Genomic DNA, 24,867 nt, shown 5'->3' on the forward strand with positions numbered 1-24,867 from the left:
ATCCCGAATAAATCTGAGCTGGCTGTACTGATTACCCCATACATCAGTATATATATATCTGCAGAAGGAAAAGAACTCGAGGCACAGCCATCAAAATGAACAGAATAGTCCCTGCCACTTAGTTAAGTTTCAGTTGACCACGTGCATCAATGAAAGCTTTATGTGTTTTATTATAAAGTTGTTTAAAAAGTTATTAATTAAACAATACTTTGGCACAGATAAATTGAAGCTGTCCGATGAACATTTGGCATTAAAAGCGTTGTGTGGTTCTATTTCCATTTTTGCTATAATCTTGCCAAGTAAAAACAAAATGATACAAAAAAAACACCAAATGGTTTCTCAGCAACCAAAGTGCCAATGCTCAAGATTAATTGACGACCCACATAAACAGAATAAAAAGCAGTGCTTCCTGAAGAAAAAAAAAAGTATTCATGAGTTTATTTTATCATTATTTTTTTTTTTAAGGATTAAAGAAATCAGTATACCACGCATCTTCCAGCATCCTGAGATGCCGTACAACTGTCTTCTTTACTCAGATGCTTTGTGAGCAATTATTAACACAAACACATGGTAATTGAACCAGTGGTTGAAGAATGAGAAAGATTATGCGACAATAACACAAAAGCAAGCACTTTCTGTGCAGTTCACAGACAATGGGCCTTATCCAATAAACATTGCGAATGTTGGGGCATTTCTACTAGGAAGGTAGAACTGAATAAGGAAAATGATTTTGAAAGGGTTAATTATGCATCATGGTCAGCTTGCAGTTGGAACCAACACTATCACTTTTTCTGAACGTTGAGAAGGAAGAGAAGGCAGAAGACCAGAAGCGATTGCCAGAAGTGGTTATGGTTGGGAGGGAAGGTAGGGAAACATTTAGAGAGTATGAGAGTGAACAAGAATGAGAGAAAGAGTGAATGTGGGCCCATGAATTTTGGGCAAAAATGTAAAGCTTTTTGTTTTCTTTTTCGTCCAATTTGTGGAGGTCGGGCCTCGTTTTCAGGGCTTTGTACAAATTGCCAGATTTACCAGAATTTGGTAAATTTACAGTTCTTACAAATCTGAACGCACAAGTCTAGCTACTATGTTGACAGTATTGCACCGGAAATATGGCAAAGACAAAACAAAACTGTCGCAGCTCTTTAACTATGCAATTTGTTGTCTAATTTTCCAAATTACTTGTCCTAAGTTTTCAAAACACATGTGATGGAAGAAGGATAAGTTAGAATGTCATGCAAAAAACATTCCTGGGGCATTCATTTCCCCCTTGGTTAATTAGCTTCTGTAGGTGACCTTTACCACTGACAGGCACAACTTTACACAACACTGACAAGGTTTAAGAAATATCTATACAGGCACAATTGATTACAGATTCAGGAATCCTGCCTAGCGCTAAGCCTGGCTTCTGTGGAGCTCGAACGGTTTATAATACAAAATATGTAGTGTCTGCCCACCACAGAAAACAAGTGAGGCAAATGTCTTCAATTATCACTATTCACCTCACGTTTTCCACACAAATACCAACATGCTAAATACTCTTACGTATTTGCTTTAAAAACAAATTCACATGATGACCCAGCCTTTGGTGTTAGAAATAGCTGATCATTTTAACAGTAGTTATTCAAAAAAAGTAAAAAAAAAAAATTATATATATTTATATATATATATATATATATATCCTCAAGATTGTAAGCTTGCGAGCAGGGCTCTCTCCACCTAATGTATCGGTTTGTCTTAGTCTGTCAGTTCTCGCCTTGTCATACCCCTTGAATATATGTAATGTATTAAGCGCTACATAAAATGTTGGCACTATATAAATAAAAGATAATAATAATAATATATTAATCCATTAGAATTCCATGGATTCCAACCATTGACATTAACACTAAACACCATCGTTTTGACTGCACTGAGTTTCTCATTATAGAACCCATCGTATCTCTGCTCATATGTTTTCTGTTGGAATACTTCCCATGATACCTTTTATAATGTACTTCAGGTCTAAAAAAAAAAAATATTTCTGAAATATACAATAGAAAAAAAAAAGCTTAATGTAATTTTCCAGTGATTAAAACATACCCCTGTTTACATCACAACTATACTGATTAACCTTAGACCAATATACACTTGTGCGTTTCTGAAAAGGCCCTTCCAAAGTCTGGAAGCAAACCAAGGCTCCCTAATAGATTTTAGAGCACTACGGGACTCAAAGGGTTAATGCACTGCTGACTGGTTATAATTACAAATCCTTGTTTAAGTCTGATTTGGTTAGTAAAAGTTATAGTTCTTAAAGTACTGATTAACAGATACTGAAATATAATGTAACAACAAAAGACCCCTAGACTACACCGTGTCACAAAACAAACACCCACGTAATGGCAAAGGGTTATTTTAAGACTGTATTCCTATAACACCTCCTACAAGTTTACTGGAGGAAGAAATTGAGTGTTATCATTAAGTAAATTCAAAACTGCAGATGGTGCAACAAGCTATAAAATTAGATTGTAAACCCAGAGAAATAAAGGTAGGTGAGGCTTAGGGATGAATTAACTAAACATGGAGTATGAATGGCCTTCTAAAAATGTCTGATTGCACTTACTGGCCAATATTTCAACTGATATTACAAACCATCGTTCATGGAGGAGACTCTTACTGGGGTAGGCTATCAAGGGGCAATGAACTCTGTTGCAAACTCCCACTTTAGTGAATATACCTTATAATGATCGCAGTAAGATCTTATAACCAAAAAAACAATGGGGAACAGTGATTTAAATTAACACAGTTCCCAAACCCTAACTGCTTCCTTACATAGAAGGTGGGTCTAGGTGATATACAAAAAGCATATGTCAGCCAGCATTGTTTTTTCTATTGCAAAACACAAATCAATACACCCAAGACATCTCAATAATTGCTCAAAGCAATTTGTATGATCATTTCTTTCCTGACATCCTTACTCTTTTGGGAGATTATTACTAACAATGACATAAAAAACAGGCACCTGCCACAACTGTACATGATATTCCATAATTTTAAGTACTTCTTACTGAACATATGTCAATCATTACTATATGAGAAAGAAAACAAGCAACACTCTCACATTCCAAGAGAATCTTACATATCCACACTCGGTGTATGCCTAACCTGTTATATCCTGATGCTCATCATGCTGCACAAGTATACAGGCACTGACTAAACCACCAGGGTTTGAGACTATTTTACCATATTAATTTAGAAAAAAAGAAAAAAACCTGAATATAAGACTACCCTATAAGAAAAAAGTTTTACTAATAAATATTAATTCACATGTAAACTATTTTTTCATATTTAATAAAAACTATGATTGAGAAGCATTTTTTGTTTTTATTTCCTTTTACTTGCCAACCTCTCCCTCCAGTTAAGCACATCTGCACCACGGCTTGCTACTCTGGCCCCCAGATAAGCCTTATACCCCCCTGAATGCCCCCCGACTTATGTTCACGGGCTGCCAGAGAGGAGGATCGGTGTATGTATGTGTGGATTGGTATATGTGTGGATTGGTATGTGTGTGGATTGGTATGTGTGTGGATTGGTATACGTGTGGATTGGTATACGTGTGGATTGGTATACGTGTGGATTGGTATACGTGTGGATTGGTATACGTGTGGATTGGTATATATGTGTGGATTGGTATATATGTGTGGATTAGTGTATATGTGTGGATTAGTGTATATGTGTGGATTAGTGTATATGTGTGGATTAGTGTATATGTGTGGATTAGTGTATATGTGTGGATTAGTGTATATGTGTGGATTAGTGTATATGTGTGGATTAGTGTATATGTGTGGATTGGTATGCGTGTGGATTGGTATGCGTGTGGATTGGTATATGTGTGGATTGGTAAGTGTGTGAGAGTGATGGGTGTTATGCTGTACCATTTCCAATGTATTTTTCATGATCTAATTATGCTCTAAAAGTACATCATAACTCCCATCATTCTATACTGTTCCATACAGTGGCAGAGCTGGGAAGCAGAGGCCTTGCACCCCCACCGCAGGACTCCTGAAAGGTAAGTGAACTTCAAAGAGGGAAAGGGTAGATAGTTAGGAGGGGGTAGATAGGGAGAAGGGAGTGAGACGGGGAAAAGGGGGTAGATAGGGAGAAGGGAGTGAGAAGGGGTAGATAGGGCAGAAGAGAGTGAGAAGGGGTAGATAGGGCAATCATACTCCTATCATGCCAAGTCTGCAAGTACATCCTGGAATCTGGGTATGCCTGGGCATGATAGGAATGTGATTACTGTTAATCATATATATATATATATATAATATTGTTATTTAATTGTTTTGTCCTATTTTGGTGTGTTACTTACTTTAAATAAAAGTGTTAGATTTTTTTATGGTGTGGGAGGGGGTCATATTCGGTTTTGGCCAGGTAAATGCTGCATATTCGGTTTCAGTCCAGAATTCGTTTCGGTGCATCCCTACTACTAAGCCAGACAATGAAGTGGTAGGCCTACACCACATCAATGTTTGGCGTAGTATATAGTGATTGGGGTTTTGTTACAAGTTTTGTTACAAGTTTTTATTCCTTTCTTCTTTTGGGATGGGGGGGCGCCAGAGGAGTAGTCCGCACAGGGTGCCAGAACACCTAAGGCCGGCTCTGCAAATATATATATATATATATATATATATAAGTAAAACATGCTACCAGAATATGTGTGTGTGTATGAATGTATGTAAGTATGTATATATCCCCAAGACTGTCCAAAAGTTTGAGGCGTGCTGTTTTCATGGACATTTCTAGCTATTCTAACATAATTGCAAAAGCGTTTTCTAACATTCAGCTAGCTTTATAAACTTAAACTTGGAATAACCAAACACAACACGGCACTGGAACACAGGAGTGATGGGAGTGATAAAGGGCCCCTGTACACCTATGAAGGTATTCCATAAAAAATGTGTCATTTCCAGCTTATATTCATTAACATTAACAAGGTCTACACTGTATTTCTGATCCATTTCATGTTATTTCCATGGATACAATTTGAACAGTAGAATGATATATATATATATATATATATATATATATATATATATATATCACACACATTTTACCAGCTGCATGGTACGGATAAAAGTACACTTTTTAATTGAATACTTAAACGTAAAGTGACAAAAGACCAGGTTAAGATAGACAGTTGCCATACAAACACCTGCTTGTTGTTTTTTTAAAGTAAAGAACAAAATGTCTTATTATTATTTTCTTAACATCCTAAAGAGCTCAACTAATATTTTGTCTAAGTGGAACAGCACCTTTAGGCAAGAGGTACTGACAAGTGGAACAAGCAATTACAAGACCAAATTCTGATTCTTTTTTCTCCCTCAATATATCACTTAATCTTGGTAAGTCAGTGCATATATCTAACTTTCTAATTGTTGCTTAAACTAAAAGCAATAACCATTTAGTGAACCCGCAATGGAGCACAATTTGTAGGAAGTTTTAATTAAAAGGGAACTAAACTATTTGTGATAAGGAGGCTCGTCAGGCAGATTCCAGACTCTGGGTATCTAACATGGCCCTTCCTTATCCGGAGGGTAATCTAGTCTCTGTGATTAATAGACGATTGTGATGGACATTATTCTGCCACTGACCATCAACAAATTTAAGAAAACATTCGACAACGGTCAACACTAGCTGCAGACTTCAGACAGATATTGACAGCAATGCTTTCTCGAGGCAAATTACTAAGCCATCCTGTTCCCCATTTCTGGAGACCCTTCAATAGATGATTCATTATCCAAATGACAAAATGTCAAATTAACTCCTCCTTCAGTGCTGAACAGGCATAAAATGCTGTGCAACCGTACTGTCTCTTATATGTTTTACCCACGATTATTATGTTTAAGTTATTAGTTTCAATTCAACTAAACTAGGTTGGCAAGGCGCAAGGGAATACTAAACCAACATGAGACAATGACAGATGGGTTTCTGATGTTTGTATGCGACAGTAGTGTTTGCCACCTAGTATTTTACTTATCAACTTATGATTTCATTAGCTCCAGGATAAAAGCCATTTTTTTCTATTTTAATGTAGTTCTATCACAACTGCCGGGAACGTCTTATTGTAAATTATACTAATAATGTTATTCTGAGGAATTTAGGTTTTTCATGCACTTATGTGTCCTAGCCCCGGAATATTTTTTTAAATTAACATTACATAAAGAAAAAAGAAATACAAAGAAGAAAAAAACAATAACAAGCCAACATTAAAACTTTGCAAAGTCAAAGATTATTTATGTTTAGTTCTACAAAAGAAAGAAAAAAAAATACAAATGTAAGATGTGGGCTAACTAATTAAGTTGCTGCTAACAAGCACTGTGATTTGTACGATTCTCACTCCTTTCCAGGGCTTTGATACATTTTTCCCAAGTTCCAATTACTACTGGATTCCATTGTTCGTGTTTTACGATATCTTTCTCCATTTTAAGTAAAAATAGTTTCTGAATACCCTGCCATGTTGGTATGACTTGATTTCCAAGTTTTTGCTATTTAAATTTTTATAGCCACTGCAGTATTAACATGATAAATATTTATTGCTTTACGACACAAGCAGCTTACTCACTTTATTCTTTGGATTTGATGTGTTCATTACACTCCTTGTTTCTTTTCCGGTGTAAATGACCACACCTATAACCGTGCCTAAAAAAAAATAATAAATAAACATTTAAAAAAATGACCTAAACCCATATTGGCTAAAAATGAATAAACATGACTTCACACGGGCTGGTTTTTCATGTTTATATAGATATTGCGTTTAAGAACTAGGACCATTTCAGTGCATACAAGACTTCAGGATGTGGACAGCTAATCTGCACGTTGAGAAATGAGATTTTGTTTTGGGTCGTATGGAGAGTTTTTAGGAGAATTGCTCACTGACTTCACTATTAATTGTTAATGTCCTATTCCAGTGAGCTTCTGCTTCACCCTCTATAATGTATGGTTAAGTTTCTTGAAATCCTTTTAACCCATTGAACTACACATTTAACACGCAAGAAAATTACTAGTGTTGGCACTACATAATGGAGTGGGAGGATTAAAGACACAACTCTCTCTTTAGTGAATAGACCCCAGAGATACTCAAACATGCAACCAGCTCAAATTTTATTCACAAAGACAAGAACACGTTGATACTTGTGAAAGTGAACTGCCGTAAATAACCAGCCAAGCTGCAAATTAAAATCTACAAAATAGTTAAATAAAAATAAAATCGGGAAAAGTGAATGAACAGCTTTCTATAAGGCAAAGATTAAGTAAATAATAATTCCAGACAGAGTTATAGGAACATTCAGTACTTTTCTGAAGATTTGAAGGTGTTCCTTCTCTGTGTTTGCATTTTACTGCCTTTCTACAGCATCTGTTGCAAGTGAACTATTGCATAGGTGGTTTAATAAGAATGTTACTGCCCTACTGATGTGTCTTCCTCACCGTTTCTGTACAATGAAGCAACTGATCAATATTCCCTATCTTATTTTCCCAATGCATTATGTCAAACTCTAACAAGAGATGAATGTGCTATTAATATTAGATGAACATGATGGCAGTGAAGGGACACTTATAAACTTACATACATTCCAGAGTCATCAGGATGAGAAAACGAATTAACAATAATTAATCATTCTAGACACAGCTGTCTGAGGTGTAAAGGAAAAGGAGCAATCAACAAGCAACTTATTATCACCACCAAATTAGTGTATGCATATCACCGGAAAATAGATACAAATATGTTAAGTGCAGAAATGACATGCTCCATAACCTTGGATGCAATATAATGCTTCAAACAAAGGACGTGTTCCAATAGATTGCTATAATTACCACAAAAGCCAATACACATTTTCATTTTGAATATGATACAAGTGAACACGACCAAAAGCGTTGTTAGCATAGTCGAAGCTATTTCGATCTGAAGACATGAAAACTTGGAAAGCCTCCATTTTTTTTATTGTAGTTGAATTAGATCTTTAACTGGTAATGGAATCAATAACTTTTATTAGATGAATTAACTGTAATCTAGATTGAGCATGTATCAAGGGTTTATTATTTATTTATTAATTATACTTTTGATGGAGGTCCATCCAGATAAGGATCTGCTATAGAAAGGGCTGTGTGGCCCTGTAAAATGCAGTTAATTTGAAGGGTCACCAAATTTAGTAACTAGCATCCAAACTAAATTTATGTTGCGTAAAGACAACTAAAATAATTATTTGCAATGGCAAAACTTAATTAAACCTGTTTTACTAAAAGCAAGACTCTGTTATTCACCCAAAGAGTAATGGGTTCATTTCTCCAGATCCCATACATTGTCCTTCCTTTATTGATGAGTGTCAAAAATTGTTAAAAAGGTCAAAGAGAGGGGGGCGTGGCCTGGTGTTTGGAGAAGATGGACGCACTTTGAGTCAGCTCCTGCTCACCCTCTGGCAACTCCAGCTTTTACAGCCGTTCCACCCGTATTCTGGTGGCTCTCCATCGGTGCCGGCCGAGATGTCATCCCGTAGGGCCGGTAAACCGGGCCCTACCTCCGAGGTGCCGGACTATTTTAGGAAAAAAGACACTACTCGCGGCGACGGCCTAGAGGGCCCAGATGAAGCGGGGCCTTGCACGAGGAGTGACATTGCCGACCTTAAGGCATGTGTCCTCTCCGTTAAAAAAGAGCTGCAGTCAGACCTTAAGGCAGGCCTCTCAGCAATATCGGCGGACCTCACGGCACTGGCTACCAGGACGGTTCACCTGGAACAAGCTGTCGACGACCTCACCTCTGCTCAACGCGACCGAGATGTGGACATGGTGAGGCTGGAGGCCACGTGCGCGGCTCTCCAGGAGGCCGTGGAAGATCTCGACAATCGTACCCGCCGGTCTAACCTGAGAGTCCGGGGTGTCCCGGAATCCCTGGTCGACCTGAGACCTTTTTTCCACCGCTACCTGCGGCAACTCCTCCCGGACTTCCCTGAGGCCGAACTCCATCTTGAGCGGATTCACAGGGCGCTTCGCCCACGGCCGGGTAATGGCGGCCCTCCCAGGGACATCATCCTGAAGTGCCATTACTTTACCACCAAGGACGCCATCCTGCGTGCAACGCGAAATGCCTCACCAACTATGGAGGGTATTACCCCTGTTTGGTATGCCGACATCGCCCCCACTACCCTCCGCAAGCGACGGGCCTTGAAGCCAGTGACAGACCTCCTCCGGGAGAAGGGGATCTCTTACCGCTGGGGGTTCCCCTTCAAACTCCTGGTCCAAGATGGGGGTTCGCTTCTCACACTCCACGATCTGGATGGAGCTGCTTCCTTTCTCCGGCGCTTAGGTCTTCAGGTTCCCCGCGCTCTGGATCCACGGCTCGGCGAGACTCAGCATCCTGCGAAGCCACGGGATCGATCTCCGCACCGCTCTGACTCTCCGAGGTCATCGCCTCGGGCGGAGGTTGGCCCGGCACCGTCTCCGGACATTGCCTGATGTTCCTGCCCTCGTTTGATTCCACGAGTCAAGCTGTTTCCCCCCTTGTTTGGGGGGGGCGGACCCTTGCCTATACCACGGACTGAGCTCCGTCTGTTGGACAGCTAAGTGCCTCTGTTGCATTGGGCCTCTCTGGGGGTTGCCATTAGGCTTGTTTTATATGTTATTTTTGTTACGTTAGCCGTTAACGATGGGGCAGTTTGCTACCTATCCGCTGACCAGTGTGGCACTGGGGCCTGTTTTGCGGGTATCTGCTCACCCCGTCTCTCTACGTTGGGGCCTCTGTGGTTCATTTAGGCGTACCCATAGGCCTACACGGCCGCATACACACACATACTGACCCTGAGGCCTTACACACATCCACACACATGGTTTTTTTTTTTTTTTTTTTTCTTTTTTATTATCCTGTACATTCACATAAGCGGGATTCCCTATTTAGTGCTGTAGCGTGTGTGCCTTGTCCTTTACGCTGTTCGGGTAGCGGTGGCCTTCCACGTGTGGGGGGCTACTTGAAATGTTACTTGCGATGGGCCGGCCACTTTCTGTTTCTGGAGGTTGTCCCCTTGGTGCTTCCCCCATACACTTCTGTACGCACTTTTGCGGGTCGCGCCCCTCCTCTGGCTATTTGGCTGGACATGTATCTCCACACACACATGCTCTCCTCCACACACATTTTTCTCTCTACTTTTTTTTTTTCTTTTGTTTTTATTTTATTATTATGTACATTCACATAAGCGGGGTTCTCTACCTAGGGCTGTGGCATGTGCACCTTGCCCTTTACACTGCTCGGGGGGCGATAGCCTTCCCCGTGCGGGGGGATAGTTTCAACGTTACCTGCGATGGGCCTGCCACTCTATGATCCTGGCCGTTGTCCACTTGGTGCTTCCTCCACACACTTATGTACACACGCATACACTCCTTCACACGCATTTTTTTTTTTTTTTTTTATTCTTTATTTTTATTTTTATTTATTTTACTTTATTATTATGTACGTTCACATAGGCGTTTCCCATACGCGTTTCACATAGTTGAAACGTTACCTGCGATAGGCCTGCCACTCTCTGATCCTGGCCGTTGTTCACGCGGTGCTTCCTCCTCACTCTTATGTACACACACACACACTCCTCCACACGCATATTTATTTATTTATTTTTTATTTATTTATTTATTTATTTATTTATTTTTTATTTTTTTTTTTATTTTTTTTTTTTCTTTCTTCTCCGTCTCCTGCTGCTCCCTCTCTCACTCCGTTAGGGGGCCGGCGGGTGGGCGCTTGAGCAGGATGTACTTTTTTAGGGCCCAACTTACTTTGGGCTGTCTGCCACGGCTCTAGCACTCCTGGTTCTACGTATCGGCCCCAGTTTCGGGGGATCTGTAGGATGTATTTCTATTGTATGGTTGTTGCCGGGGGGAACTTGTTCCGTTTCTCCACCTAGTTCCCCCGGGGTGTTCTATTGTAGACGTGGTTGTTCCCGTCTACTGTATTTCAATTGTTTTCTCTTTCTCCTGGTGGTCTGTCCCATCAGTGTTCTCCTCTTCTCTCTTTTCAGTCTCTCTTCTTTCCGTCTCCCGACCCTTTTCTTCCCTCCCCCCTCCGTTTTTTTTTTTTTTTTTTTTCTTTTTTATTTTATTGTTATTTTCTGTCTCTATGGCGACTCCGGCCGCTTCTGCACTAAAGATCATATCTCACAACGTTAAGGGCTTGCTGTCTCCGCAGAAACGTAGGATGGCGATTCGACACTATATTAGATCCAAAGCCGACATTGTCCTTCTGCAAGAGACTCATTTTCGTAAAGCGAACGTTCCCAGGTTTTGGGATCCACGATTCCCCTTACATTTCCATTCCGCTGCGCCGGACAAGCACAATGGTGTCTCTATCCTTATTCACAAGAATCTGCACTTCCGAGTTCTCAATTCCATCTCAGACTCTGAGGGCCGCTTCCTCCGCCTGGACGGCTTGATTCATGACCAACCGGTCACGATTGCGAATGTATACGCTCCAACTCCCCCAACTCCTGCGTTCTTCGATGAACTTGCTCGCTCGCTCATCACTGCCCCACCCGGCGGTCTTATCATCGGTGGGGACTGTAACTCTGTGATGGACCCGTATTTGGATCGCACCTTGTCAGTGGCTCGCACCTGCCCGAAGCATCTTTTTAAACCGCTACAGCATTTTGTTAAATCAATGGGGCTGTTCGATGCCTGGCGTCTTCTCCATCCGTCGGACAGGGACTACTCTTTTTATTCTCATCCACATGCAATGTATTCACGACTCGATTATTTTTTCCTTAATCAAGGCCTGCTTCCGTCTCTCCTGAGCTCATCTATTCACGAGATATCCTGGTCTGACCATGCTATGATAGCTATCACTCTGTCAGCCCTTCAACCTCCCAACCTACGACCTCTTTGGCGTCTGAATGATGCTCTGCTCCTTGATCCGGAGATTAGAGGGACTATCACACAGACTCTTTCTGACTACTTCAAGGAGAATCTGACTCCTGATGTTTCCCTGGGTACCGTCTGGGATGCGCACAAGGCGGTCCTTCGAGGCCAATTCATAGCAATTGCATCTGCTAAACGGAAGCAACATCTCTCGCAGATTACAGCTCTCTCAGATACACTGTCTAAACTACGGGCGGACCATAAACACTCTGGGGATCCAGGTCTCCTCCGAGACATTGTCACGACGCAGGGTCAATTGAACGTGTTGTTATCCGCTGACTCCATCAGAGCAATTCTCCGGACTCGACAACGGTTTTTCGAGAAGGCGAATAAACCAGATACTATGATGGCGCGTAGACTCCGGGACCTTATGGGCTCCAGGACTGTGCGGGCTATTAAAACCAGAGCGGGCTCCCTGTCGTCTGACCCAGCGGCTATAGCTGACCGGTTTGCTGAATACTATTCTTACCTTTATGACGGCAAAAAAACCTCCTGCTCCTCGTCTCTCTCGACCGATACCCACCGGTTTCTCGCCTCCTGTCAGCTCCCCTCCGTCTCCGCGGAGATGCTGGATAGCGTTAACGCGCCCATCACCTTGGACGAGGTTTCGGCAGCTCTGAAGCTCTTCAAGAATTCGAAAGCCCCTGGTCCCGATGGCCTGACGACCAAATACTACAAATCCTTTGCCGCGTCTCTCCTCCCTCACTTGACATCCTTGTTTAACTCTTTCCTGGCGGGCACGGGGCGACCATCTCCGGACATGCAGAGGGCCAAGATTGTGATGATCCCTAAAGAAGGGAAAGACCCTTCTCTCTGCACGAGCTATAGGCCGATTTCCCTCATTAATGTTGATTTGAAAATTTTTGCCAAACTCCTCGCCCTTAGACTGAACGTGCTCCTCCCCAGCTTAATTCACCCCGACCAAGTTGGCTTCATCCCTGGTAGGGAGGCCCCAGACAATATCCGCAGGACATTGAATCTGCTCCACTCGGGTCGTAGGTCGGGGACACCACTGATGCTCTTGTCCCTGGACGCCGAGAAGGCCTTCGACCGAGTGGACTGGGGATACCTGTGGTCTACTATGCGAGCCTTCGGGTTTGCTGGTGCCTTCCTGCAGGGCGTACAGGCCCTCTACTCCCACCCATCTGCTGTCGTAGACATTGGCACCTTCCGTTCTAGGCCCTTCTCGATTCTGGGTGGGACACGCCAGGGTTGCCCGTTGTCGCCCCTCTTATTTGCTTTGGCCATCGAGCCCCTTGCCCAAGCTATTCGTCAGCATCCCGATATTAAGGGTCTCACGGTGGGCCGTCACGTTTATAAACTCAGCTTATTTGCGGATGACGTCATGTTGTCCTTGACGTCCCCACTTACCTCTTTGCCTAACTTGTACCAGCTGTTGGAGAGGTTCGGAAAATTGTCGGGTTATAAAATCAATTCTGATAAATGTGAGGCTTTGAATGTCACCCCCTCCCTGACCATACGGTTAAGCTTTTGTCCCTTAATTTTGACTTCAAATGGCAGCCGACCTCTATCCGTTCTCTTGGGATCCATATTACCCCTTCGCACTTGCAGATGTATGAGGCCAACTACACTCCTATTCTCCTGCGCCTGAAGCGTGATCTAGTGACATGGTCGTCCTATGCTCTGTCTTTTATGGGTCGGATTTACGCGGTAAAGATGACGCTACTGCCCAGGCTTCTGTACCTATTTCGCTCTATCTCCTTGCCTGTCCGGAGGAAGGACATCACTAGTCTCCAGGGTGCGATTGAGCGATTCGTCTGGCAGGGCCGTAGGAGTCGACTCGCTAAAGCCACCCTCTACAAGCCGAAGACTGCTGGTGGGCTGTCGGCCCCTCTGCTCCACGACTATTACGTTGCTGCACAATTGGCGATGCTGCTGTCTCTCTCGGTGGTTCGCTTTCCCCCCCGTTGGGTCCAACTGGAGTCGGATCTCTGCTTCGGGGCTCGCCTGGACTGGCTTATGTGGCATTCGTCGCTCGACAAGTCTCTGATATCCGCTAGCCCAACTCTGTCGCACTCTCTTCTCCTGTGGTACCGTCTACGGTATAAGATCCGCCTCACCAGCCCTAGCTCCCGGATGACGCCGCTCTTTCAAAATAGAGACTTTCCCGCCGGGGGTCTTGTCCGTCCATTCCGCTGGTGGATCGCGAGGGGTGTCGTCACGGTGGGAGATATGCTCCTAAACAATAAGCCCTGCTCCTACCAACATCTTCTCTCTCGCTATGAACTTCCAGCTACAGAAATTTTCCGGTTCCATCAGCTATCTCATTTTGTTCGCCTTTTTTTGCTGCATCATCCGGACCATGCCCCAACGTTCTATGAGCAAGCGGCCAGGCTCCCACACAAACCACGTGGAGCGATCTCTCATCTTTACAATCACATGTTGGGGATCAAGTTTCCGTCCTCGCCTCTGTTCGAACAGCGCTGGGAGGAGGACCTGGGGCAATCCCTTGAGCCCGCGGAATGGGGTGAGATCTACAAGAACATCTGGAAGGTCACAGCCTGTACTTTGGTTCAGGAGAACTGCTACAAGGTCCTCTCACGCTGGCATCTGACACCATCCAGACTTCATCGTATGTTCCCGATACTCTCGCCTCTTTGCTTTAGGGGCTGTGACGAGGAAGGGTCCGTTTTGCATACGTGGTGGACCTGCCCTCAGGTAACGCCTCTCTGGTCCCACTTCTTCGGCAGTCTGAGTGCAGCCCTTGGTGTCCGCCTGACTCCTGACCCTTGGACGGCCCTTCTCTGTAGAAACTATCCACTGGATACGTTGCCCAAACCGGCTCATCGTTTAATTTTCCGCATTTGTACGGCGGTCCGTCTGGCTATCGCTAAAATCTGGAAGTCGGGTGCCCCCGCCATCCCATTTATTGAGGCCAAAATATGGGACATTTTTAAGCTGGAAAAAATCACCGCATATTTGCATGGAACGTCACACATCCTTTACCTCACATGGGACCCATGGCTAGACAAATTCATGCCGCCCCACGTTGCTGTAGCTTGGCTGTGAGGGTCGTCATTTTCCCCTTCCCCTCCCCCTCCCTCCTTTTCCCTTCTTTCTTCTTTCCCTTTCTTTTTCTCTCTATCTTCTCTTCTATGCTCGCGGATTTCCGTAGCTGTGTTACGGTCTGTACAGGCGCTGGACGGGGAGACCGTTTTAGTGGCATTCTAGTTTCGGCTCAATCTTCTGCAATCAATGCTTATGTATTATGTGTTCCACCATTAAGTGTCTGTTTCTTGTGTGCGGGGCCCGTCCTCGCTATATGGCTCTCGACTGTTCGCCATCTATGTTGCCTGGTTTGGTGTACTCACCACTTGTCACCTATGTACCTCTGATAATAGCTATATTGGAAATCCTGCCTTGCTTTTCTGTTATACGTTGAAAAATACAATAAATTACTTCTAAAAAAAAAAAAAAAAAAAAGGTCAAAGAGATTACTCTCCAGCCAAATTTCATTTTGTGTACCCTATGGAAAAGATGGGCTTAACAGGCTCCAGAGGTAGAGGAGCACAGACCTCCATCTGTGGTCTTCCATGTCCACCTTCTGAAAACTTGAAGCTCAGCGTCGCAAGGTGTCTCTTAAGGTAAGGAAGACAATCAGTTGTGCCTTAGCCCCAAACCTTCCACCTGTGCCCTCCCCGCATCCGAGTGCCTCACCAATCAGCAAAAATGTCCCGGTTTAGACACCTAGAATATTAGGGGTTTGCCTTTCTGTCTTTCAGGTGTTCATGTTAGACAACATCCAATCTTTTGAGTGTTTCCTATGCGAAAAGCAAAGCAGAGGCCGAAATTGTCGAATTCTATATCTTCTATCGATTTTCTACAACAGAATTCGAGAATTTTGGCCTTTGCTTTGTCATACAAATGCTATGGGAGAATTTCCCAAAACATTCTTTTATACACAAACTTAAAATTTTGGGCACAACAAAAAAAGAATGCCTTTGTATTAACTGTAGATCCTTATAATTTTAACTGTTCTGTAATAAATAAAATTTTGTTATGGCTGAAATTCCACTTGTTTTGTTCTGACCTCTGAGATAAATATAATATTCTATCAAAGTATAGTAAATGATCACATTCAATGGCACTCTCACTTTGCCAGGAAGTCACACAGGTCAAGGTCGGGCCATGACAAAGTGCTAGGGGAATAAGGTGGGGAATACCTCAGAAATCGTCAGCTCTGATTGCTGCTGTCCTGACAATTTTAGAGGCGAAAGACCACAAATCGATAGTATGAGGGATCAGTAACAGCAGTTTAATGTAAGGGCATAAGGGATTCAATGCACAGAAGATAAGGTGCAATGAATCCAGGCAGTCAGCATCCATTAGGATTGATACCAATTACCTCAATTTTTAAGTGCGTTATTCAAAAGTCAAAACCATTGGAGCAATTGAAAAAAACAGCAGCAGCATTGCAGTTTGAAGAGAGAAGCGCTTTCTCAAACACAGCTGGCAAATAACACTCTCTGTATTTAACTAGCTTTGATTGCCCTTAATCCGGTCAAATAAGTTAACATTACATATCTCACTCTCTCTATATTGTAATGCTTTAACAGCATAATATGTGTCTGATAAACACACTTATCATACTGCCCTGTGGTAAACAACAGAATGACTGTGTTAATCACCCAGCAGGACCCTCTGATTATGGAGTCTATGGAAGAAATTACTTTTATTAGTTAAATACCACACCAAGGAGGCTGTTAAAAAGGCACCTCAAATATTGCTTGATTGACAACAATGGCCAGTCTGCAGATTTAAAAAAAAAAAAAAAAAGCTTATTGGAATAAAATAAAATTATGTTTTCCTCCATGCTAAACTATATTACTATATACAGCACTGTATACTGATATTGAGGCATTCAGTAACACCAAATGAGAGTACAAAGGATAGAAGAGACCTCTGAGCTCCCCTTGCAGGCTGATCAAAGGTACTGCAATCAGCGATGCGAAGCAATGGAGGACTGTACATTTTACAAAAATATTAAAAATATTTAAAGAATAAAAACATAATAAACCGTAAAAAAATATAATAAAGAAGAAGGGGAACTATCTGGTTCCAAAATATCAAAATTAAAAATAAAAAAGGGACAAAACACTACACATTAAAAAACAAAAAAACCTTTCTTGCCCCCAAATGACACCATATTTATATTTTTTATAGTACATTATTTGATATAATCAAAATAATGGTATCTTAAGAAAGCCCTTCTTATTTCTTCACAATACATAATTTGTGAAGAAATAAGAAAATTAAAGCTAAACACTAACAGCATACATTCGGCATACCAAGACATTTTGGACAAAGCTATGCTTCCAACTTTGTGGAAACAGTTTGGGGAAGGTCTTCAAATGTATCACTCAATGGAAACCATTCTATTCAATAATTTCACAAACACTGGAAAAAAATGTTTCAACTTACCAGATGCAACCACAGTGCTTGCCCACAACGTGTTTTCAATGCTCAGACTTTCATGTATAGCTGGATCAGTATCTTCCTGTAAAGAAAAAGAAAATTATGTCTGTTTACGATCAGAAATTGTTATGATTTTCCATTATGATACAATTATGCTAAAACATATTTTTTCAAGAGTATGCTAAGCCTTTTGCATCCTTGGTGTATCTGCTTTTGAGAGCTAAAACTCCCATCACTCTAATTATCATTCTGATGGGAGTTGTGGTCCACAAAATCACTTGGAAAATTAATGTGTATATCTATTTTGTTTTTACCAGCATATAAATCAGCTGATCTCACAATAGATCAGGTGGCAGCGAGATGTTTTTTTTACCTTTTTCCATGATGTGTTAATACCCACCACATATGTGGCTAGCACTTAAAGGTTTAAAAGAGTCTATTGTATCTAATAAAAGCTGAGATCTGTGACACAAAAGGTAGCAAAACTACCATATCAATTTCTTGTCCTGACATTACCTCCCCTTCTTCCCCATCCTTACAAACACAGAGGTTGCCAGCTAACAGTAACATGACAAAATAGGAATAATAACTTGATGAGGAGGACTATGTAACTAATATATTCACTTCCTGAGACCAAGGAGTTAACATGGCTGCTTCCACGGTAAACACATACGGAGAGTTTCTGCTTTATTTAACCTGTAATCATGCATTAAAGTAATATTTGGGGAACTAATAGATTTGCTTTAATCATATACTGTATTTTGTGATTGTTACAGACACCTCTGTGCCCTGGACTCCTGGGGGCCAGCCTCCTACCTACAGACTATGGGCCTTGGAAGGGGTTCTGTTTTGGGGAGGTGGGTACAAGGGGTCATTGGGACTACTTCTTTCCCCTGGTACAGAGTGCCACCTTTCCCCAATTACCAGAGACTCTAAAGACTGTGGCGCTCTGACACAGATTTGGGGTGACTGCATTTTGGGAGTGGGCTTTATATGTGGTGTGTCACTCTCCATCAGGTTAGGACTTACAGGACCTCTTCAGCCAGTAGTTGCACCAAGAACTGATATCCAGCACTTTTCAACAGGTTTCAGCCAGAAGTCAGGGAATTGCCAGTGTCTACCAACTTCCCCACAGGCTACAACAGGCCCGGACTGGGAAAAAAAATAGGCCCGGGCATTTCAGACTGAGCAGCCCATTTTTATGAAAAAACATATATGTACATACATATACATAGTACTTGGTCATTCAACATGGGAAGCCTGAAGCCACAATTTTGTGCGACTAATCCTGAAACAAATATTATAGAGTAAATAACACAATACCTTATCTTTTCCACTAAATGATTTCAGGGCCTTGAATGTTTTGTCCCCTGAAGTCACTACAAATTCAGGAGGGCGTTTTATCTCTGGATAAGTAAAAATTAAATAGTCCCTACTGTAAATTAAGTAAACAGATAACCAAACACACACACCAGGACAGGCTTTTCCACACAGACACCCAGACACACACACACACCAGGACAGGCTCTGCCACACAGACACCCAAACACACACCAGGACAGGCTCTGCCACACTGACATCCAAACACAAACACACCAGGACAGTTAAAAAAGAAGAAATGGTTCAGCACTCAACTCCCAGGAAGCTGGGTGCTAGCAGGAAAAAAGGGCAAAACAAAAACAGAAAGCATAACAAAAATAACAACATTTCGGCCAAACAGGGCCTTTTGAGCTTGACAAAGGCCCTGTTTGGGCCGAAATGTTGCTTCTTTATTTTGCTTTCTTTGAATAAAGGATTGGAAGCTGATTGGAGTGCTGGGGTTCTTTTCTGTGTTCGTACACACACCAGGACAGGCTCTGCCACACTGACACCCGAACACACACACTAGGACAGGCTCTGCCACACACACCAGGACAGGCACACCGACACCCAAACACACACACACACACACCAGGACAGGCTCTGTCACACCGACACCCAAACACCCATACACAAACACACACCAGGACAGGCTCTGCTACACTGACACCTACACACACCAGGACAGGCTCTGCCACACCGACACCCCCCCCACACACACCGACACCCAAACACACAAACAACAGGACAGGCTCTGCCACACTGACATTCAATCACAAACACCAGGGCAGGCTTTGCCACACTGACACCCACATCCGGATGGTTTCCACGGACGGTTTCACTCAGCCTGCCTGTGGCATCTTTGCCCCCAAAACAGCTTGCCTGTGGCAACTTTGCCACCAAAAAAGCCTGCCTGTGGCATCTTTGCCACCAAAACAGCCTGCCTGTGGCATCTTTGCCACCAAAACAGCCTGCCTGTTACATCTTTGCCCCCCCTTACACATCCATGCTATCACACACACATATTCATTCACTCGTTCACAAATAATCATTCACTCATTCAGATATTCATTGATACATTGATACTCATTAATTCCCTCATTCAGATACTCATTAATTCCCTCATTCAGATACTTATTTACATATACTCATTCACAAACATTCATTCACTCACTCCTTCACAGATACTCATTAATTCACTATTTCATTCAATCTCACATACTCCATACAGCCTCCCTCACCACCTTACCTGAACTGATGATGTACATGCCGCTCGCAGACTTCCGCGGATCTGCACAGGGGAAGCAGACGCGCAGCACGGTCACGTGACGTACGTGAGGTACATCACATGACTCCGTTGGATTCCTGCGTCCCCCTGGCTGTAGAAGAGACGCTGCTCGCGCGCGTCTGCCAGGTAAGTGCTAGAGTGGCGGGCCCGGCCGCAGTTGCTGCGGGCTTAAGGGGCAGGTGCCCCTTTATGCCTTGCATTAAGGACGGCCGCATAGGCCCAGTCAGTCCGGTCCTGACTGGGCCTATTTTAAGGTAGGGGCCTGGAGCTGCAGCTCCATCAGCCCCTAAGTCAATCCGGCACAGCCCTGCCGCGGCCCGGCCCACCGGGCAAACGCCCGGTGTGCCCGATGGCCAGTCCGGGCCTGGGCTACAATAGCAACCCTCTACTGGGCTGAGGTGAGCAGAGTGCAAATACTGAGGTCTGTGCAAAGGAGGGCCTGCTTGAGAACCATGTGTGGTTTGCTGTGTCTATTGCATGTAAATTATCCTCTTGTACTGATTAAATACTGGCGTTTTTTTCACATTAAAACCGATTTCTTGTTTTACCTCAACATTGTTGCTGCCTGATGTTTGGGGTAATATACTATAATGGCTATTTTTACATTACTGGCGTGTTTCAACTCGGCGTACCCAGGGTCTCTGGTTCCTGTCCTGGGCTGGGCTCAAAGAGCGGCTTCTGACAGTGTACCTGTTACAGTACTACATGGCAAGCTTACAGGCAGTGACGTATTCTAGCATAGGCAGCCAAGTCCAGGGGGCATTAGTGATGTGCCACTGCTCAATGGTCACGAGGGAGATCTCTGTGCAGAGCCTCCATAGAATACACTGCACACCTTTAATACACAGATCGCCAAGATGGCCTGAGTCATTCCTAGCGCAGCACCCAAGGTAAATTTGCTGCTGCATACTAGCATCCTCATATAGCTGAGTTTCTGGGAGGTGGGCATGTGCGAGTTTAAAGAGCACGTACAGCAATTTGGTAAACAGATTAAATCCGAGACTACGGAAATGTGAAAGAAGCAGCATCTAGCTTTTGGCTGCTCATGCAACTTCTTCAAATCTTGCTATCTTATGTTGTGACTACAGATGATTTAAGTCAGTCTCACAAAAGCTGCAGTGCGGGAAATTTATTTCCGATTTAAATACATCAATATATAACCGCTAAATTATGAATGAGAATTACGAGAGTCGCAGCTCAGCGAGAGGGGCAGATAGCTATTGGTTTGCAAGTGTGCCTGTAAATAAGCAATATTATTGGCAGCCCCACCAAAGCGACAACCGTGACATCAAGTATCGGTTTAGTGTGGCATAGAAAGTTAGCATGTTACACTAATTAGCCAGGTTACAAAGTATTTAAGGAGATGGCAAGTAGTAGCTAATGGCAAGTTAATGATTCTGCTTGATCACTCCTCCTATAACAAAGGGGAAAGAAAGCCACCAGCTATAACTATTCCCAGAAAGATGGGGAGAAAATATATTAACAGATGTAAAGGCTTTTGGAGCTGCAGGGTGATCAATAAAACTGTGTAAATGAACAATAGGTTGAGCTTCCTTTTACAGTTAAAGTATATTCTTCTAACATTTGTTTGGGGAAAAGAAAACAAATACCGCTACACTGGTAATAAAGTAGTTACATCAGCCTTACCTGCTTTACGTTAATAATCACCTTATTACTTAGCAATTAGGCAAAAAGCGATCCCAATGAATTGTTATAGAAAGATTACAAACAGATAGTTTGAGAAGGCTGAGAGAACACCCTACCTGTGTTATATCGTTACTTGTATAGTTGCCTGCTTGGTTCTGTGTCATGCACAGTTGAATCATTGAGATGGCTTTTAAGAAATCCAACCAATTTAATTATCCATTATTCTGGGGCAGATCAAGATCAGGTTGGGTCTTGGGGTAGCACTGTCCCAAGTGGGCAACTCCAAATATGTTCCCCAAGACTGGAAATCCCCAATGACTTCCATCTCCAGGAATCATAGTTAAGATGACTTGAAGGGGACCAGAGGCACAACTAGGGTGACTGCCAAGTGAATCAAGATCTTTCTAAGCAAAACTGAATGAGAGTTTACTTTAGCTACCGTATTTTCCGGCGTATATGACGACCCCCAACTTTTCCAGTTAATATATAGAGTTTGGGCTATATACTCGCCGTATAAGACTACCCCTCTACCCAGTATACAACAACCAGCCAATCACGGCAAGTGATGTACCTTACCGGTGATTGGCTGGTTGTTGTATACAAAGCCTGCTTGGATTGGGTGGGTCAGCTCTCCCTAACATATGCCTGTCCACACACACATGTATAGACATACACTGCCCTCACACACCCCTTCCTTTACACACATATACATGTACACACCAGCTTACAAACACACATATACACATACACTGCCCTTACACACACTTGTCCATACACATACACTGCCCATACACACACACACACACACACACACACATATATATATATATATCTACACATACTAACACAGGGCTTGACAAATTTGTTGTGAATCTAGGCGCCAGCTAAAAAGGTTAGGAGGCAGGATTTTTTTTTTAAACTAACAGTTGGTTAGGAGTGATCTGATCATTATCAGCCCGCTTACTAAAATCACAGCATTTGACCTGGAAGCACCCTGGTCTTTCAGGTCAGTGCTTGTTTTTGTTGTTGTTGTTTTTTTTGTTGTTTTTTTAACGCTTTCAATGCTGATGTTCCATTGGAGCACAGCATTGACTGATATTTAGGGAACAAATGTTAACCCCTGCAATGCCACAAATGTGTTATCAGGCAGCAGGGGGGTGTTGGGGCTGGCCTCCACACTCATGTGGAGACCGAAGAACCCTCTCCCCCTGTCCCTGAAGCTGCCTCTGGCAGCTGGAACGCAATTGCTGGTCTATAGACCAGCCATTTCAGGGGGAGTCTCTGATGACTGCTGTAGGCTTCCTTGCCTACAGGAGTCATCACAGGGCTTGTGGTGGCTCGTTTTTGCTGTTGCTGGCCTGCCTGGGCCCCGTACAAAACGGGAATTAACCCCTAAAATGCCGCAGCATTGAAGGGGTTAACGCTGCACGTTCGCTCTCATGGAGCGATCAGGCAGCAGGGGGTGTTGTGTGGGGGACCCAATCAACACTCAACCCCCCTTTCCTGAAGCTGCCTGTGGCAGCTGAAAACGCGATTGCAGATTTTCATTCAATCACGGTTTCAGCCTACAGAATCACTCCGTGGGAGTGATCTCAGGCTCAGGGGTGGGCTCGGAGTGGCTGTGCTGTCTGCCCAGACTCCTAGGCAGACAGCAGCAGCAGCGCCCCCCGCGATCACAGGCTGACAAACACCTAGGCGCCAGGACAAAATTCTGAGGCGCCTGGGATTTGTCGAGCCCCGTACTAACATACGCCTGTCCATACATACACATTTATACACTGCCCTCACCACACACCCCTGCCTTTACACACACACACACACAAATACCTACACTGCTCTTACACACACCTGACCATACACTGACCTTACACACACATATATATTCACATACACTGCACTTACACCCCTTTCTCCCCATCTCTTACCTTTCTCATTTTCTATCTTCCATCCAGTTGTGGCAGCGTGAGGTCTGTCATTTCAGACCTCTGCTTTACTGCTCCCTCATCACTACGCGCCGGCAATTGATGCCGAGCGCTGGGATATGACATCATCCCCGTGCTCGGCATCAATAGCCGACGCGTAGTGATTAGGGGGCACGGAAGCCGAGGTCTGAAGTGCCAGACCTCAAGCTCCCTAATGTTGGGCTAGTTAGAGGGAGGTCGTGATCTCCCCAACCAGCCCTGCTCATCGGGCGCCCGCTGATCAGGGCTAGTTGGGGAGATCACGATCTTGCACCTACCTCAGCGCGGCCCTGAAGACCGGCCCAGGGGAGGCGGCTTCTCCGCTCGCCCCTCCCCTAGAGATACGCTCGTGGGGAATCGTGGTTCTCCAGTCCGGCTCGGTAAGTTTCAGTACCCGGCGTATAAGACGACCCCCGACTTCTGAGAATATTTTCAAGGGTTAAACGGTAACATTGTGTTTGAGCCTACATATTAAATTGATGATCATTAGCACCTGTTTGGTATAGTTGTTCAGTCATAAACCTAACTATATGCCTACAAAATACCTGGCTTTGCGCAAGTATGCCTACAATTGATGCTGTTTTGAAGTCAACATGTGACTACAAATGGTTGGCCCAGTGTAATGCACAGTTAATTCACCTGTATGATTGCAATCTGCATTAAGATGATCCAGCTCAGCCATTCTTGCAAAAGAAAACATATATAGCACAAGGTCTGTGAGCTAAAACTTCAGCTTTTGTTAACTAAATCCCAAAGCCTTACACTATGAACGCACTGTATCAGACGCACATTACCTGATACTACTGATAATATTCTGTGTTGTTTGGAAGAGATGCTCTACACCAATATGCTTTAACACATATCTGCCCACTATTCCATTAAGCCTAGGAAGATTGTACACTAACAAGTATGAGTGATTTTATTTTCACTAGGTGGTAGCAGTCTATTGAAATTGTATTTTGGGGTCTCAATGTATGTGGCGACAAATTCAAATAATGCAAGGAAATATCTTTTATTTCCTTCCAGTTTGCAATATGTGTTTTCTATAATGTATTATTCAGAGCATAAAAATTGGATCTTTAACTTTCCTAAATTATTGTGACATTTTGTATCAGGATCATCAGGCTGTGGGATGAGACAAGAATCACCTGGCCTCTAGCAGCACCATTTTAAGACCAAATCCTGACTTTCTGTGCAAATTGCTGGAATATCCAGTAACACGTGGAACAGGAAAGAGTGCTCTTTTAGCAA

The 24,867-nt window shown here is 43.2% G+C and overlaps 1 protein-coding gene across 1 annotated transcript in view; it reads right to left on the bottom strand.

Annotated features, from left to right (window-relative positions):
• LOC149289602 (putative phospholipid-transporting ATPase IIB) overlaps positions 1-24,867 on the bottom strand; it is a 124,370-nt gene that overhangs the window by 51,067 nt on the left and 48,436 nt on the right. The window contains exons 9-10 of the mRNA XM_089490361.1: positions 17,368-17,443; positions 6,599-6,675 (exon numbers count right to left, since the gene is read on the bottom strand). Of these exons, the coding sequence (XP_089346487.1) occupies positions 6,599-6,675; positions 17,368-17,443 (153 nt within the window). The remainder of the gene's footprint in view (positions 1-6,598; positions 6,676-17,367; positions 17,444-24,867) is intronic.

This window comes from Sceloporus occidentalis, unplaced genomic scaffold (genome assembly GCF_023333645.1).
Source record: "Sceloporus occidentalis isolate IW3139 unplaced genomic scaffold, rSceOcc1.0.p SCAF_44, whole genome shotgun sequence".
Lineage (NCBI taxonomy): Eukaryota > Metazoa > Chordata > Lepidosauria > Squamata > Phrynosomatidae > Sceloporus > Sceloporus occidentalis.